An 18,067-nucleotide genomic window follows, 5' to 3' on the forward strand; every position below is an offset into this window, starting at 1 on the left:
TGACAAGTGCACCGCCATTTCTTTTAACCCCCCCCCAAAAATCCCTCCCCTGGATGGGGGGGGCAGGGCAGTCACAGGGGGTTGCAAGGGAAATGCAAAGATGTTTGCGGCATGAGTCTTCCACTGCCACTGCCCATGCAATAAAAGAACCACCCAGAAATCTGAAAAGCACCCCCCCCTCCCATGCCCGCCAAGACCCCCCTGCAGTTCAGGAAATGACACAGTCCATTCCAAAACGGCAGGTTTATTCACTGACAGGCATGGAGGCAAAACGAGTTTTGCCAAGACTGCCAAGACTGGCTCACATCCACAGAGGATGTGAACCATTATAATTCAAGTAAAAGCAGGAATGAAAAGCAGGAGAATAAAGCGGGAAAACTACGCGGGCGTCCTCTACCCCTCCTCCAACAGTCCTGGGAACGCAGGTGCTTTTAAATCAGTGGAGGGACGGTGGTTCATTGGTAGAGCATCTGCTTGGTAAGCAGAAGTTCCCAGGTTCAATCCCCGGCATCTCCAACCAAAAAGGGTCCAGGCAAGTAGGTGTGAAAAACCTCCGCTTGAGACCCTGGAGAGCCGCTGCCAGTCTGAGTAGACAAGACAGACTTTGATGGACCGAGAGGGGTCGGATTCAGTATAAGGCAGCTTCATATGTCCAGTGTCTGGTTCAGTAACCGGCCTTGAGGTCGTGCTCTGGCCAGCAGAAAGGCGTTAAATAGCTTGCTACATAGATAAGCAGAAGCAGCACACTAAAAACGTGAAGAGGCATAGCACAGGAAACAGAAATCACGGCAAAGCACTTGACAGTGGCCAGCCACAGGTCTCTACTTCTTCCCACATTCCCAACTTGGCATGAGCCACAGAGGTACCTTTCCAAACTGGGCAGGGGCGAGGCTGCTTTGGCGCTGTCGACCGGGTAGCGCTCCCGGACCGCAAACTTGACATCGTCCGCTTCGTCGGTGCGAAATCTCAGGATGTTCAGGATCAGGTATTCGTGGTCCGTAAGAACGATGTTCCCCTGTAAGGAATCCAAGACGTTTTGTCACCGAACGGCAGACGCGGAATTTTCTGTGCCGCCTGAACACACCCGCCTCAGGACTCCGGTCGTTCCTAAGCTCAAGACTTCGGTATGCCCAAAGCAATGGAGGTTGTAGATCGGGGTGGCCAAACTGTGACTTGGGAACCACGCGTGGCTCTTCCACACATATTTATTTCTTTATTTATCAGATTTATATCCCGCCCTCCCCCGACAGGCTCAGGCAGGCTAACGACAGTTTAAGATGAAGATGATGAAGAAGATATTGGATTTATATCCTGCCATCCACTCGGAAGAGTCTCAGAGCGGCTCACAATCTCCTTTCCCTTCCTTCCCCACAACAGACACCCTGTGAGGTAGATGAAGATATTGGATTTATATCCCGCCCTCCTCTCCGAAGAGTCTCAGAGAGGCTCACAATCTCCTTTCCCTTCCTCCCCCACAACAGACACCCTGTGAGGTAGATGAAGATATTGGATTTATATCCTGCCCTCCACTCCGAAGAGTCTCAGAACGGCTCACAATCTCCTTTCCCTTCCTCCCCTACAACAGACACCCTGTGAGGTAGATGAAGATATTGGATTTATATCCTGCCCTCCACTCCAAAGAGAGCAGCTCACAATCTCCTTTCCCTTCCCCCCCCCCCACAACAGACACCCTGTGAGGTAGATGAAGATATTGGATTTATATCCCGCCCTCCACTCCGAAGAGTCTCAGAGCGGCTCACAATCTCCTTTCCCTTCCTCCACCACAACAGACACCTTGTGAGGTAGATGAAGATATTGGATTTATATCCCGCCCTCCACTCCAAAGAGTCTCAGAGCAGCTCACAATCTCCTTTCCCTTCCCCCCTCCACAATAGACACCCTGTGAGGTAGATGAAGATATTGGATTTATATCCCGCCCTCCTCTCCGAAGAGTCTCAGAGAGGCTCACAATCTCCTTTCCCTTCCTCCCCCACAACAGACACCCTGTGAGGTAGATGAAGATATTGGATTTATATCCTGCCCTCCACTCCGAAGAGTCTCAGAGCGGCTCACAATCTCCTTTCCCTTCCTCCCCCACAACAGACACCCAGTGAGGTGGGTGGGGCTGAGAGGGCTCTCACAGCAGCTGCCCTTTCAAGGACAACCTCTGCTAGAGCTATGGCTGACCCAAGGCCATTCCAGCAGCCGCAAGTGGAGGAGTGGGGAATCAAACCCGGTTCTCCCAGATAAGAGTCCACACACTTCACCACTACACCAAACTGGCTCTCTACACCAAACTGGCTGTCTTAAAAGCATTCGCCATTTACAAACGGTTCTATTTCGACTTGCCTTTAGTTAAACTACAGGACAAGTAGATGCCCAACATCGCTGAATGTAATGGTGCCAACGCTAGCACCAAAAATTGTTTTAAATTATTTTAAACTGTTTTAAATGGTAATGATTGTTCATTTTAATTGCTTGCTCGCTGTTCTATTGTTTGGTGTTTGATGGTTGTTGGCCGCCCTGAGCCTGCTTCGGCGGAGAGGGCGGGATATAAATGCGAGGAATAAATAAATAACATATTAAAATTAAGTACATAAAAACATTTCCATACATATTAAAAATCCAAGATGGCAAGCTTCTGATTTCCATTATATGAGTTCAGCGAGATTGAACATAAGAGAAGTCATGTTAGATCAGGCCAATGGCCCATCCAGTCCAACACTCTGTGTCACACAGTGGCAAAAAATTTATACACACACACACACACAAACTGTGGCTAATAGCCACTGATGGACCTCTGCTCCATATTTTTATCTAAACCCCTCTTGAAGGTGGCTATGCTTGTGGCCGCCATCACCTCCTGTGACAGTGAATTCCACATGTTAATCACCCTTTGGGTGAAGAAGTACTTCCTTTTATCCGTTTTAACCTTTCTGCTCAGCAATTTCATCGAATGCCCACGAGTTCTTGTATTGTGAGAAAGGGAGAAAAGTACCTCTTTCTCTACTTTCTCCATCCCATGCATTATCTTGTAAACCTCTATCATGTCACCCCGCAGTCGACGTTTCTCCAAGCTAAAGAGCCCCAAGCGTTTCAACCTTTCTTCATAGGGAAAGTGCTCCAGCCCCTTAATCATTCTAGTTGCCCTTCTCTGGACTTTCTCCAATGCTATAATATCCTTTTTGAGGGGCGGCGACCAGAACTGCACACAGTACTCCAAATGAGACCGCACCAACAGAAGGTAACAGCCGCCTCCCCCTAACCGTTAAAGGCGAGTTTGAATAGTTCGGTCTCTGCAGAACTTTGGCCTTCCTTGTTATAGATACTTAGGGTGGCCAGATCGTCCCGGGCTCCCGGGATTGTCCCTCCCCCGCGGCCAAATTCCCGCCTCCCGGCTTAGCTATCCCGGGACCATTAAAAGTCCCGGTTTAGCTAAAATGGATCCAATGGTGAGGGCTCACGTTAGCTGCCAGCCTGCCCAGCCACTGGGGAGCCGTCTTGAAGTGGTCTGGGGGCGTGGCAGGCAGCTAGGGGCCCTCACCGTTGGTCCATGGAACGTGGCTGGCTGCCCACCCCCGCTTCCCGGCCGCGCTGCTTCTAGTAGTTTCTCTTTTTACTTTGATCTGGGCAGCAGCAGTCGAGCTGTTCGATTTGCTTTCCTTGCCCATTTCAGAGAGAGAGAGAAAGAGAGAGAAGAAGAAGAAAGAGAGAGAGGAGAGAAAGAGATTCCCCGAGACTACAGTAAGTGTGGCCCCCTTCCGCCGAAGCGCATTCTCACCTTTCTTTTCTGTGGCTCCCGTCCCGAGCCGCAGTTTGGCGCCTTCCCTCGCCACCGCAGCCGGCCTCTTCCCGGCCACCTGTTGGCTGGCTGGGCCGGGTGGGCCTGCGCACGGCGGCAGCGCGGCCTCCCCTCCTCTTCCCGGCCCGCCTGCTGGCTGGCTGGGCCGGGTGGGCCCGCGCGCGGCGGCAGCGCGGCGATCCGCGGCCTCCCCTCCTCTTCCCGGCCCGCCTGCTGGCTGGCTGGGCCGGGTGGGCCCGCGCGCGGCGGCAGCGCGGCGATCCGCGGCCTCCCCTCCTCTTCCCGGCCCGCCTGCTGGCTGGCTGGGCCGGGTGGGCCCGCGCGCGGCGGCAGCGCGGCCTCCCCTCCTCTTCCCGGCCCGCCTGCTGGCTGGCTGGGCCGGGTGAGCCTGCGCGCGGCGGCAGCGCGGCGATCCGCGGCCTCCCCTCCTCTTCCCGGCCCGCCTGCTGGCTGGCTGGGCCGGGTGGGCCCGCGCGCGGCGGCAGCGCGGCGATCCGCGGCCTCCCCTCCTCTTCCCGGCCCGCCTGCTGGCTGGCTGGGCCGGGTGGGCCCGCGCGCGGCGGCAGCGCGGCGATCCGCGGCCTCCCCTCCTCTTCCCGGCCCGCCTGCTGGCTGGCTGGGCCGGGTGGGCCCGCGCGCGGCGGCAGCGCGGCGATCCGCGGCCTCCCCTCCTCTTCCCGGCCCGCCTGCTGGCTGGCTGGGCCGGGTGGGCCCGCGCGCGGCGGCAGCGCGGCCTCCCCTCCTCTTCCCGGCCCGCCTGCTGGCTGGCTGGGCCGGGTGAGCCCGCGCGCGGCGGCAGCGCGGCGATCCGCGGCCTCCCCTCCTCTTCCCGGCCCGCCTGCTGGCTGGCTGGGCCGGGTGGGCCCGCGCGCGGCGGCAGCGCGGCCTCCCCTCCTCTTCCCAGCCCGCCTGCTGGCTGGCTGGGCCGGGTGAGCCCGCGCGCGGCGGCAGCGCGGCGATCCGCGGCCTCCCCTCCTCTTCCCGGCCCGCCTGCTGGCTGGCTGGGCCGGGTGGGCCCGCGCGCGGCGGCAGCGCGGCGATCCACGGCCTCCCCTTCTCTTCCCGGCCCGCCTGCTGGCTGGGCCGGGTGGGCCCGCGCGCGGCGGCAGCGCGGCGATCCGCGGCCTCCCCTCCTCTTCCCGGCCCGCCTGCTGGCTGGCTGGGCCGGGTGGGCCCGCGCGCGGCGGCAGCGCGGCGATCCGCGGCCTCCCCTCCTCTTCCCGGCCCGCCTGCTGGCTGGCTGGGCCGGGTGGGCCCGCGCGCGGCGGCAGCGCGGCGATCCGCGGCCTCCCCTCCTCTTCCCGGCCCGCCTGCTGGCTGGCTGGGCCGGGTGAGCCCGCGCGCGGCGGCAGCGCGGCGATCCGCGGCCTCCCCTCCTCTTCCCGGCCCGCCTGCTGGCTGGCTGGGCCGGGTGGGCCCGCGCGGAGGCAGCGCGGCGGCAGCGCGGCCTCCCCTCCTCTTCCCGGCCCGCGGCTGGCTGGCTGGGCCCGCGCCTGGAGCAGCTTACCATTCTGTGCCACGGGGCTCCCGAACTTTTCATAAGGAGCTTTAGATTATCATGGAGTGTATCCCTCACTGTGAGTCACAGTACTAATTACTTCTGTTGCTATTTATACTGGTTTTTGATTTACATAAATGCACAACTCTCTCATAATATATTATTTGTTTTTTAAATTACTTGATCAATTTTCTTCTTCATACAAAATAATGTTGCTATGTTTTTCTTAATCTATCTCTTGTTTACAACCGCTTATTACTTGGTTATATTCAATAGTCTTTACAGCACTATTAATTTATTATTGTTTCTTTGTATTACTGTTTATTTTTATATTGAAAAAGTTCAATAAAAAGTTAATTACTAAAACTGCCAAAAAAATGTGGCATAGTCCAAATAGCATGAAAGTACACACCATTTCTGCACTTTCTGATAGAAAGGGAGAAGGGATTGTAAAATGTCTGAATTGCCTGCACAATCTTACCCCAATCTGTGTGTTTTGTTTTGGAATAGAAACTGGAAATTTAGCAAGGACTAGAGGTTTTGTGATATTTTCACTCTGGTAGGAATTGAGAGGTTTTTTTTTTTAGTGTGCTAAGGCAAAAAAAAACGCATAGCTTAATGGGAGGAAAAAGTGCAGTAAGGGGAAGATGGCTAAATATTTAATTCAGGAAAAAGCAAAGCAGGGACATTTGGAGATTCTGCAAGGGTCCCTGAGGAACTAATGAAACAAGAGGAAGAGAAAGAGGCATTTTGGATGCAATGGGAAGCAAGTGATAAAAGGCGTACTCCATAAGCTCATTGCATAACCTAAGGAGGTAATATTTAAGGAGGATAACACATATTTTCCTGTGCTGAAATAGTTCTGTGGGGGTAGCCATTTCCCTGCTTTTGCCACTCCTTGTGTACAGGAATACTCCACATGGAGCAGCAAAACTGGAGAACTAATTCTCCACAAGTGACAGAGTTTTTATTCTGCCATAAACTTTTGGGGACTAGACCACGCTTTGTAGGCCAGAAAAGCTCACAGCAGAATAAAAACTTGCTAAGTCTCCTGTTGATTTAAATAAAGGGGTTGTTGTCCCTGCTGAAGCCAAGAGACCAAGATCTAGTTTTCTGGAAACTTTGCTTTCTGTGCTTGTTCAACATTATCAACTGTTATTTTATGTGAGTATAACGCAAGAGGAACAATCCTACTGATCTCTCATCAGGCAAGATCAGCACCAGGGCCATCATCCAAGATGGTTTTTTAAAGTAAAACATGCTTTGCTACCTCTTTTCTGTTCTGAAATCAAATGTGGCTTGTATGTTTCTGACACAACAGCGAGGGAAGCCACTGTGGTTATGCATGGCATACATTCTGGACGTAGCTGCAAACTCTTCCCCCTCCCTCCCTCCTGTGCTGTGGTAATGATTACCACAGCTGCAAGCACATTTCCTTTGTCCATCTTCTGTAAAAAGGGTAAGCACTTTGTGCTATCAAGCATGATAAATAAGATTCCTTCATTGTTTCTAAAGTAGCCATCATGCTGGGTGGCTAGAATTTTTAAGTTACCTCATGTTATTGTCCCTTTTGGTTAAACAGGTTTGTTAGTTTTTGTGTATATGTGTGTGTGTGAAAGATTACAAAAACCCTGCAAAACCAGTGAACAGAAAGATATGGTCTGAGTGTGCATAACATGGACACATTGATGCCTCTTGTTGTATCATTGGAGTAGCTAACTTTTAATTTCAAAGCTACAAGACTTTTGGGATGCAGCCAGGTTAAAACCTGACTGGGCTTTGACCTCTATAGCACTAAAGAATATAGGTCCAAAGTACACCTCCCTCTCCCTGCTGCATGCAACTTTCTCTGCCATTTCCTCCCTGGCAAAAGGAGGAGGGACCAATTTATGCCCCCATTTCTCCTGCTTTCTGTGTGGTGTATGGCATTTTATGTACCATGCTTCCTTCTCTCATTTCACAAACTATATCGGGGTGGTCAAACTTGATTAACATAACAGCTACATGGAATAAGTGTCAGATGTTTGGAGAACTGCAAGACATGAACATTAGATGTTTGAGAGCTGCAAGGGAAGGAAGGAAGGCAAATAGATGGTGGGAGGGAGAGAGAGGTAGAAAGCAAGCAATTTTAAATCATTCTCCAAGCTGGCTTGGTTTGAAGAAGTTATTTAAAGAGATAAATGCCTTCTCCAAGCCAGCCAGCAAGGCATTGGGGACTTTGAGAGACACACAATTTGTGCGAAAGAGCTACAAGTGGCTCCTGAGCTGAAGTTTGGTCATCCCTGAACTGCATAAAATAGAATCGTTCAGGAGGGCATTTCTATAAAGGTAATAAAACTGTACTATGATGGAATGGTTTAGGAAGGCAGTTTATAAAGGGAAAGGGGTAGTGAACTATAGAATTGTGGGTGGTAGCCTTTGCTCCCTTAGCTTGGTTGGGGGTGTGAGTGAAGTTCTGAAGAGTGGGCTGGTAAGGAAACCAGTGACTAAAATAAAGATCAATATTGAAATGTAAGCACGTGTGCTGTCCCTTTAAATGTGATGGCCAGAACTCTTATGAATAACTTTTTTAAAAAAAAATTGAAGCCTCTTAGCTCACTAATATTTGCATATTAAGGATGTCTGGCCCAATGGGAAGCTCTCCTGTTTTGCACATGGTGCTCATAGACAGATTTGACTGTACTCAGACTTTTTTTGGTGTGTGTGTGTGCGCTTCAGATCTTGCAAACTGCACTGCGGGGGAAATGATGTCACAGGAAGTGATGTCACTTCCTGTGTCCGGCAGGTGGCGCGGGGAAGTGATGTCACTTCCTGCTTCCGGCAGGTGGCGCGGGGGAAATGATGTCACAGGAAGTGATGTCACTTCCTGCTTCCGGCAGGTGGCATGATGTCACCGGAAGTGACGTCACCGGAAGTGACGTCACTTCCTGTTTCCGGCGGCCGGCGCGCGCGCACCCCTACCTCCCCCCCCAAAGTGTCCCTGGCTGGCCTTCAGACATTATGGCCACCCTACTTATAGAACAGTATTATTTATTTATTTATTACTTTCAATTTCTATCCCGCCCTCTCCGCAAGCGGACCCAGGGCGGCTAACAACATACATTTTTACAATTTAACCAATAAAAAACTAAAATTTAAAATTATTTAAAACGCTTAAACATTTAAAACATTCCATTGCATTTTGGGTGCTGTGTCGCTATGATATAATTTAACATAAATATAAATGTAAATGGTGATCATGGTACTCTGTAATGGTGCAGAGTGGCAGCGCTCTCCCAAATTAGGTTAGATCTCAAAGGCCTGTCAAAACAGTTCGGTCTTACAGGCCCTGCGGAAAGTGGAAAGATCCCGCAGGGCCCTTATGGCCTCTGGGAGAGTATTCCACAATTCTAGTGCTGCCACCGAGAAGGCCCTAGCTCGCGTCTGCCGCAACCTAGCCTCCCTTGGTCCAGGGACGGACAACAGATTTTTTGTCCCTGAACGCAGTGCTCTCCGGGGAACGTGTGGGGAAAGGCGGTCCCGCAGATAGACAATAGAGAGCTTCCAGTGTATTCCCCCTCCTCCAATTGCTCCAAAAAAAGTCAAATAGCTTGGAGGGGAAGCAGAGCCCTAACTGAAGGGGCAAAACAGCAAGAGAACTCGGCAGAGAAAAATGGCAGCGGAAACTCTCTTTTCTACTTGGCTTGGGACTGGGTTACCTGGGGAAGGACTGTCTTCTCCCAGATGTTCCTGCCCAGAACTCCATACAGCAAGGAAAGCCCCTCCCACCACTGTCCCAACAAGCAAAGAGGCTCCCCATGGCAGGAACACAAGAGAGGGCCTTTTCAGTGGTGGCCCCATGATTACAGAACAACCTCCCCAGGAAGGAACGCCTGGTCCCCTGGCTTCCACTGAAGATGGGTTCATTTAGGGCTGTGTTTTATTAAAGCAGTCCTGCACTGTGATTTTAAATTGGGGGGGGGGGGTTGTAGTTTTATGTGATTTATTTTTTTATGTGATTTATTTATGCGATCTACTGAGTGCCAGTGTGGTGTAGTGGGCTGAGGGTGGTGGACATGTGGCTAAGAGACTCAGGCTCAAAGAACACAAGAGAAGCCATGTTGGATCAGGCCAATGGTCCATCCAGTCCAACACTCTGTGTCACATAAGAACATAAGAGAAGCCATGTTGGATCAGGCTAATGGCCCATCCAGTCCAACACTCTGTGTTACACAGTGGCCAAAAAAACCCCCCAAGTGCCATCAGGAGGTTCACAATTGGGGCTAGAAACCCTTCCACTTTGCCCGCCCACCCCAAGCACCAAGAATACAGAGCATCACTGCCCCAGACAGTTCCAACAGTATGCTGCGGCTAACAGCCACTGATGGACCTCTGCTACTTGTGCCACGGAAACTCACTGGGTGATTCTGTGCCAGTCGCACTTTCTCAGGCTAATCCGCCTTGCAGGGTTGTTGTGAGGATAAAATGGAGAAGAATGACATCAGCTGCTCTGAGTCCCCAGTTGGGAGAAAGGTGGAGGAGAAAACGATTTAATAAATAAAGATATTATTTATATTGTAAGCCGCCTTGAGTACCATAAGGGAGAAAGACGATGAATAAACGTTCAAAGTATTAATTTACTTGAGGCCTCTTCTTGCATTCTTTGAGTCACGGTAGTCTTCAAAGCCACATGCTAATGCAAAAGGACACATCTGCTAAGCATTCTGGGAAGGGGGGGGGGAAGCAGCAGCTCCTTCCCTCTACTGGTCTTTCGCACACCTCCTCCCCGCACTTACCCTGTCATACAGCTCTATGATCACGTGGTAGGCGGCTTCGTCGCTTCCAAACTGGAAATCTACTATCCTGTCCACACCGAGTTGCTTCACACTCACAAGCCTTCGGGTTTTCAGATGTTTGCGGCACTGTCGAGAGGGGGGGACAATACAGATGTGAATGGCTGCAGAATTGTACAGATTTTTTTGGGGGGAAAACAGTGAGATCTCGACCAATTCCGCAGGGCCTGCAAAACGGTCCTCTTTAAACAAGCGTATGCCGGCTGCTGAATTAGGACCTAGAGTAACCGTGTCTCAAGATTCTCGTCAGTATAGATACTTAAACTGGCAGGCACCAGCGTCAGAATATTATTATGCTGCCAGATTAATTTAACTCAAACTGTGAATTTTAAAAATTTTTAATTATTAACGGGTTTTTATAGTGTTTAGATGTTTTTACTGTTAACTAAGTCTTATCTATTACCTATTGTTATACATGTATAGATGTTGTTAGCCGCCCTGATCCGCCTTGGCGGGGAGGGCGGGATACAAATAAAATTTATTATTATTATTATTATTATTATTATTATTATTATTATTATTATTATTATTATTATTATTATTATTATTATTATTATTATGTCTGGGGCAGGGATGCTGTGTCTCCTTGGTGCTTGGGGGGCGGGGGGGGGGGCAACAGTGAGAGAAGATAGAAGAAGATACTGGATTTATATCCTGCCCTCCACTCCAAATCTTAGAGTCTCAGAGCACTGAGCAAGTTAAGCCAAACGGTGAACTTACCTTCATCGCAAAGCTAGACGGCATCATGTTCTTAGGCCACTCAAATTCGGTGGAGTGAATCCGAATGCCGGATTCCAGGAGGAGTGTCGCCTTGCAGTCTGGCCTGTGTGGGGGTGACAGAGAGAATCAGGGGCACGAGGGGCGGGGGGGGGGGGGAGGATGACGTCTGTTGCTCACACTGCATTCCTTGATGCCCAGCCTCTACCCGCTTGCCACACAGCCACATTTCCTGCTCTGGGAACTGCAAACTTGGGGCTTTCATTTTGGATAAAGGAGGCAGAAAAGATATTTATCTATTTATATATTTTATTCGATTTTTAGCCCGCCCTTCCCGTAGAACAGGGCGGGTTACAGCATAAAGACAATCAACGCTAAAAACAATAAAAGACCAATTTAAAATCTATAAAATCTAAAACTACAGAATGACAACAGAGACCAAAACGGCGGTTCTGCGTCACAGACGCGGCCTATTGTCCAGGTCCAGCACTGGGGTGGAATGAAGGGGGAGGCCGGTAACGAGAGATGCCCACTGCCTCAGCTGAAAGGCTGGCGAAAGAGCTCTGTTTTACAGGCACAGCGGAACTCGAGCACATTCCCACAGGGCCCGGATCTCCAGGGGGAGCTCATTGTCAAGCATGGTAAAATTCCATGGGTAATTGATTGTTTTAGGGTCCTGCCTAAACCTGCTCTGGGAAATGTTAGGGGGGACCCAACCTTGTTAGCCTATTATTCTTCCCCCCCCCCCCATCTTGCTTTATGGCTTGTAATTAGAAGTAGTGAGAACTGAAACCAAGTAATCAGCACCTTCTCATACATTCCTTTAAGGGAGTATAGGCCATCTGGAGAAAGCAAGGATGAAGTCCTGATAACACTATGGGAACGTAGACATGTAGGATAGTATGTGTGTGAACGCTCTCCCGCAACCCCATCCCTTGGAATCCTTTTGAAGTCAGCCTTAAAAGTATTGTATCAATGTATCCGTTTCATTCCTCTCAAGAATCTGCTGTACCAAAGTATCGGTCTATCAATAAACGCAGTCTTTGTATCAACTTCGACTCATCATTGAACCCGCATGCTTGACACTCATTCCACCAGGCAGGGGCCAGGGCCGAAAAGGCCTTGGCCCTCATCGTGGCCACATGGACGTCTCTGGGGCCGGGTAATACCAAAAGTTGTTGGGTCCCTGATTGTAAGGACCCTCCGGGGCTCATACAGGGAGAGGTGGTCCTGAAGGTATGCTAGCCCCTGGCCATATAGGGCTTTAACGGAAAGTCCCAACACCTTGAACCGGATCCAGTACTCAATGGGTAGCCAGTGCAGTTCATGCCACACAGGATGGATCCATGCCCGTATACTGCTGTACTCACACACTCTACAAGAAACTTGAACCGGTCTCCCTGTTGGGCAGAGGCAGGGGGAGGATCTGAACTGGGGCTGGGAATGAGATGTGTTTTATTTCTTATAGGGGGATCTTGCAACAATGTCAACTGCGTCTGGGGTGCTGGTTTGGATCGCAATTCCCAATTCTCACCTCTTCAGTGAAATCGGAGGGAAAGCCTTATTACTTTAAAGGGGATCAGACAAATCTGCAAAAAGTAGGTTTACTAGTAACTCTTAGCCATGAGCTCTGAGCATAGAATCAGAGTTGGAAGAGGACCTCCAGAGTCATCTAGTCCAACCCCCTGCACAATGCAGGGAACCCACAAACACCTCCCCCTAAATTCACAGGATCCGCATTGCTGTCAGATGGCCATCTAGGCTCTGTTTAAAAACCTCCAGGGAAGGAGAGCTCACCACCTCCTGAAGAATCCCAGAATCATAGAGCTGGAAGGGACCTCCAGGGTCATTGAGTCCAACCCCTGCACAATGCAGGAAACTCACAAACACCTCTCCCTAAATTCACAGGATCTTCATTGCTCAGGTGGCCATCCAGTCTCTGTTTCAAAACCTCCAAGGAAGAAGAGCAGAGTCTCTACGTTCAGTGGAAGGAAACCACAGAATAAGGTGGTACAAACAAAAAGAAAGGATGCCGCTTTTGTGGCCTGCTTGTCAATTTCCCACAATGCATTTCCAAAACAGCCAATATTCTAGAAGAGATGGAGAGGCCTTTGGTCTGATCCAGAATGGCTTTTCTTATGCTTCCTGTTTTGCCTCACAGCATACAGAAAGTAATGTCATAAAAACACGAACAGAGCCCTGCTGGATTGGACCAGTGGTCCATCTAGTCCAGCATCCTGTCACGCACAGTGGCCAACCAGTTCCTCTGAAGGGCTGACAACAAAGGCATAGAGGCTGAGGACTTTATAAGAACATCAGAGAGCCCTACTGGATCAGACCAGTGAGGGTCCATCTAGTCCAGCCTCCTATCTCCTACAGTGGCCAGCCAATTCTTCTGGAGGGCCAAGAGCAGGGCAGAGAGGCCGAGGCCTTCATAAGAACCTCAGAAGAGCCCTGCTGGGTCAGACCAGGGAGGGTCCATCTAGTCCAGCCTCCTGCCTCACACCAGCTCCTCAGGAGGGCCAACAACAGGGCAGAGAGGCCGAGGCCTTCATAAGAACATCAGAAGAGCCTGCTGGATCAGACCGGTGAGGGTCCCTCTAGTTCAGCCTCCTTTCTCACACAGGGACCAACCAGTTCCACTTAAGGGCCAACAAGAAAGCCGTAGGGGTTATCTGTTCTCCTGTTTGTTATTTTCTGTATTTCAGTTACCTACGTTATCTTTTTGAAAAGAACGAGTCATATTTAAGAATACTGGAAACAGAACAAACAAGAAAATTCAGCTCTTACTTCTGAAGACGGATAAGGTATGTCTTATTATCCACATCATAAACGTTGTTTACTCTCATCCCCAAGAGGCTGCGTATAGAAACAAAACAAAACTTCGTGAATGCCATTTGTCATCTCGTAAAGTCAGGAAAGATAACTGTACAGGAGCCCGTGCTGATTTTAAAAACTGAACCAAGAATTTGCTTAACAGATAAACGTGTGTCCAGTGGCATCTTAAGAGATTAAAAAAAAGATTTTGGGAGACATAAGCTTTTGAGAGTCAAAGGGCGTTTTCGCACTGACCTTACTCCGGAGCGACGTCCCTCTTCACCGCGCAGCGTCTGCGCGGATTTCGCACACGTTGCTCCGCAGAACCCGGAAGAGCCACAAAGTCCCCCGGCTTTTGCGTCGCAAATGTAAACTGGTTTTTGGCAGTTTACATTTGCGACGCAAAAGCCGCGGCACTCTGCGGCTCTTCCGGGTTCTGCGGAGCAACGTGTGCGAAATCCGCGCAGACGCTACGCGGTGAAGAGGGACGTCGCTCCGGAGTAAGGTCAGTGCGAAAACGCCCAAAGCTTCCTCTGTCAGATATTTTTGAGAGCCTTGACTCCCAAAGGCAGGTAAAAGAGGACAGAGATCTTGTGGGGAATTCAAAAGCTGAGCTTTTGAGAAAAATGCAAAAAAAACAAGGAGTCTGCGGCCACCTTAAAAATTAACAAAGTTATCAACTGCTGTGGCGCTGGCCACTTTGTCAGCTTCGTCTGTATTCTTCAGATATCTGAGGAAGTGAGCAGTGACTCATGGAAGCTGACAAATTTGGCTAGTCTTTAAGGTGTCACTGGTCTCTTGCTGTTTTTTCACATCATAAGCAGACCTCATTCTGGGCACGAGCTCCAGAACCTCTGCATCTTATTGTACTCTTTCTTTCTCCCCCCTCCCTCCAAATACACGCTTCTGGGCTCTGTTCAACCCCCCCCCCCTGTGAAAATTTTGCCGAACTTAAGATATGGCAAACTTTCTAATATTTTCCCCCACAAAAAAAAGGGAAAATAACCAAAACATAGAAATTGTGGCCACATAGCAGAAAGTAATTTAAGAAGTATGACGGAAGTAAGGTTTTATTATGACTGTAGTTCAAGAAGCATTTTAAGGTAGATGCTGAGCCAAAATCATTTAGGTAGCTGGCTCAAGGTTGACTCAGCCTTCCATCCTTTCGAGATCGGTAAAATGAGTACCTGGCTCGCTGGAGGGAAAGTGTAGAGGACTGGGGAAGGCAATGGAAAACGACTCCGTAAACACTCTGTCATGAAAATATCATGATGCGACGTCACCCCAGAGTCGGAAAGGACTGGGGCTTGCACAGGGGACTACACATACACACCAGTGATATCAGGAGGTGTGTGGTATATGGAAATGAGTTGTGCTAATGAGCTCCAGCACCTCTTTTTCTACAAAATGATCCCTGATCATAAGGGTTTACAAACAGATGCAGAAACTGAATGACATTAGCACACGTAGAGAGATAGGAAACTGTTATCTCTATTAAGCCCTGGGGGTTCCTGTTTCCTAGGGCAGTTTGCAACCCTGTACCTGCCCAGACAGTAGCTGCCAGCCACCCAATCTGCAGGTAGGGTTGCCAATCCCCATGTGGGGGCAGAGGATCCCCCGGTTTGGAGACCCTCCCCCTGCCTCGGGGCCATCAGAAAGTGCGGGAGAAGGGAGGGAAATGTCTGCTGGACACTCCGTTATTCCCTATGGAGACCAATTCCCATACACTGTAATGGAGAATTGAACTGTGGGTTTCTGGACCTCTTGGGAGGGGCTGTTTTTTGACATATAGGCAACAAATGCCTCTACTCAAAAGACCCTCCAAGTTTCAAAAAGACTGGGTCAAGGTGCCCAATTCTATGAGCCCCCAAAGAAGGTGCCTCTCTCCATTATTTCCAGTGGAGGGAAGGCATTGAAAAGGTGTGCGGTCCCTTTCAATGTGATGGCCAGAACTCCCCTTCGAGTTCTATTTTGCTTGTTACACCCTTGCTCCTGGCTCCACCCCCCAAAGTCTCCTGACTCCACCCCCAATATCTCCTGGCTCCAACCCTAATGTCTTCTGGCTCCACCCCCAAAGTCTCCTGACTCCACCTCAAAGTCTCCTGGCTCCACCCCCAAAGTCTCTTGACTCCACCCCCAATGTCTCCTGGCTCCAACCCCAATGTCTCCTGGCTCCAACCCCAATGTCTCCTGGCTCCACCCCAAAGTTTCCTGGCTCCACCCCCAAGTTTCCTGGCTCCACCCCAATGTCTCCTGACTCCACCCCCAAAGTCTACTGGCTCCACCCCCGAAGTCTCCTGGCTCCACCCCCAATGTCTCCTGACTCCACCCCCAAAGTCTCCTGGCTCCACCCCCAATGTCTCCTGGCTCCACCCCAAAGTCTCCTGGCTCCACCCCCAAAGTCTCCTGGCTCCACCCCAATGTCTCCTGACTCCACCCCAAAGTCTCCTGGCTCCACCCCCAAAGCCTCCTGACTCCACCTCCAATGTCTCCTGGCTCCACCCCCAAAGCCCCCAGATATTTCTTGAATTGGACTTGGCAGGAAGGATGACGTGGCAGGCCGGCCGGGCTCCCCACCGAGAAGGCATTCTTCAGGAAGGGGGCGTGGCCTCGGCCCAGAAAGGGGCGTGGCTACCTGTCTGCCAGGAGACCTACCTGTGGCGGAGTTCGGCTATCACCGCCCGGATATCGACGGTGCTGAAGCGGGACTTCATGGCGGACAGAAGGCCGGCGGGGGGGTCACCGGCGAGCGAATACAGTCAGTCGGTCCGTCTCAGCCCCGCCGCTCGCCGCCATCCAGCCGCCGGCCCTGACAGGAGGAAGGTAGCTAACACGCATGCGTGGCCACCTCCGAAACTACGGCGACGCGGCGAGGCCAAAACACTTCTGCTCGGGAGCGCGGAGCCCCTGCTCGGGAACCAATAGGAAGGTCAGAGGGGAAACCTTTGTGCTCTTCCCCGAGCGCCGCCGCGGGCAGCAGCTCTCGGCCTCCCTCTGTCGGAGGTCTTGGGAATAGCAACAGTCCATTCCATAGAAAGGGAGGCGTGCGGCCAATGGTAGCTCTCCAGATGTTTCTTTTGCCTACAACTCCCATCAGCCCCAGCCATCGGCCATGCTGGCTGGGGCTGATGGGAGTTGTAGGCAAAAAAACATCTGGAGAGCTACCGTTGGCCACCCCTGGAAGCCTTAGATCTTAAATGCAAAATACATGCCGGGGCTCTCAAGGACTGTCAACCTCCAGGAGGGGGCTGGAGATCTCCCGGAACTGCAACCATCTCCAGACTCCATCCATCTTTTTTTTATTTATTCAAAATATTTATTGCGCACTTCTCACAGAGAAAATGGCTGCTTTAGAAGGCGGGCTGGATGGCAGTCCCTCCCTGAACGCCATTCTCCAAGCCTCCACCCTCAAATCTGCAGAGATTTCTGAAGCCGGACTTGGAAACCCCTTGGAGACCCCACATTCAAAAGAAGATGCAGGAGGCACCTGGCTGTTGGTTGCCTTCTCTGGCTTCAGCAACTCCTGGAGATTCACGGGCAGCGAGAGAGGACGGCGAGAGAGAGCTCGGAGGAGATGTGATACCAAAAGGTCTGCTCTCTGAAGCTCCTATTCTGTCCAGGGGAACTGAGCTGGGAAACAACCTGTTGTAATTTGGGGAGAGTCCCCACCTGGAGATTGGTCATCCTACGCCAGGGGTGGCCAAATTTGCTTATCGTAAGAGCCACACAGAATAAACATCAGATGTTTGAGAGCCACGGGACATGAACATCAGATGTTTGAGAATGGCAAGGAAGGAAGAAATCTGGGCAAGGGAGTGAAAGGTGGAAAGAAAGCCACTTTAAATGCATCCTCCAAGGCGCCAGCTACCTTGGCTTGGAGAAGTGGTTTAAAGAGAGAAGAGCCTTTTCCAAGCTGGCCAGTGGAGCGTCAAGAGCCACACAATATGAGTAAAAGAGCCACAGTTTGGCCACCTCTATCCTACACAGTAGTCCTAGCCTTGGATTACGGTTTTTGCTGTAAGAACTGCAGGCATGGAATTTACAAGAATCTGATCCAAGCGGGCAGCCGTGTTGGTCCGAAGCAGCTGAACAAAGCAGGAGTCAAGCGGCACCTTTAAGACCAACCCGTTTTTATTTAGAACGTCAGCTTTCGTAAGCGCTTAAGCACACTTCATCAGACGAGGAATCCAGCTCTGTATGGCTCTGCTCAGCTATGTATGGCTTTGCTCCCTTTGCTGGATTCCTCGTCTGATGAAGTGTGCTTAAGAGCACACGAAAGCTGAGTTTCTAAATAAAAATGGGTTGGTCTTAAAGGTGCCACTGGAGTCCTGCTTTGTTCAACTGAGTTTGTACGTTTTGAGTGGACTAAACTGGGTTTCGTTTCGAAGCAGAGAGGTGCAG

At 50.9% G+C, this 18,067-nt stretch overlaps 1 protein-coding gene across 1 annotated transcript in view; it reads right to left on the minus strand.

Moving 5' to 3' along the window:
- Nucleotides 1-16,500, minus strand: part of NEMF (nuclear export mediator factor) — a 75,390-nt gene extending 58,890 nt beyond the window's left edge. Inside the window, exons 1-5 of the mRNA XM_060261399.1 lie at nucleotides 16,322-16,500; nucleotides 13,640-13,708; nucleotides 10,853-10,955; nucleotides 10,076-10,201; nucleotides 867-1,015 (exon numbers count right to left, since the gene is read on the minus strand). Of these exons, the coding sequence (XP_060117382.1) occupies nucleotides 867-1,015; nucleotides 10,076-10,201; nucleotides 10,853-10,955; nucleotides 13,640-13,708; nucleotides 16,322-16,380 (506 nt within the window). The 5' untranslated portion in view covers nucleotides 16,381-16,500. The remainder of the gene's footprint in view (nucleotides 1-866; nucleotides 1,016-10,075; nucleotides 10,202-10,852; nucleotides 10,956-13,639; nucleotides 13,709-16,321) is intronic.
- Between the last annotated feature and the right edge of the window lie 1,567 nt (nucleotides 16,501-18,067).

The sequence above is a fragment of the Heteronotia binoei genome, chromosome 21 (assembly GCF_032191835.1).
Source record: "Heteronotia binoei isolate CCM8104 ecotype False Entrance Well chromosome 21, APGP_CSIRO_Hbin_v1, whole genome shotgun sequence".
NCBI lineage: Eukaryota > Metazoa > Chordata > Lepidosauria > Squamata > Gekkonidae > Heteronotia > Heteronotia binoei.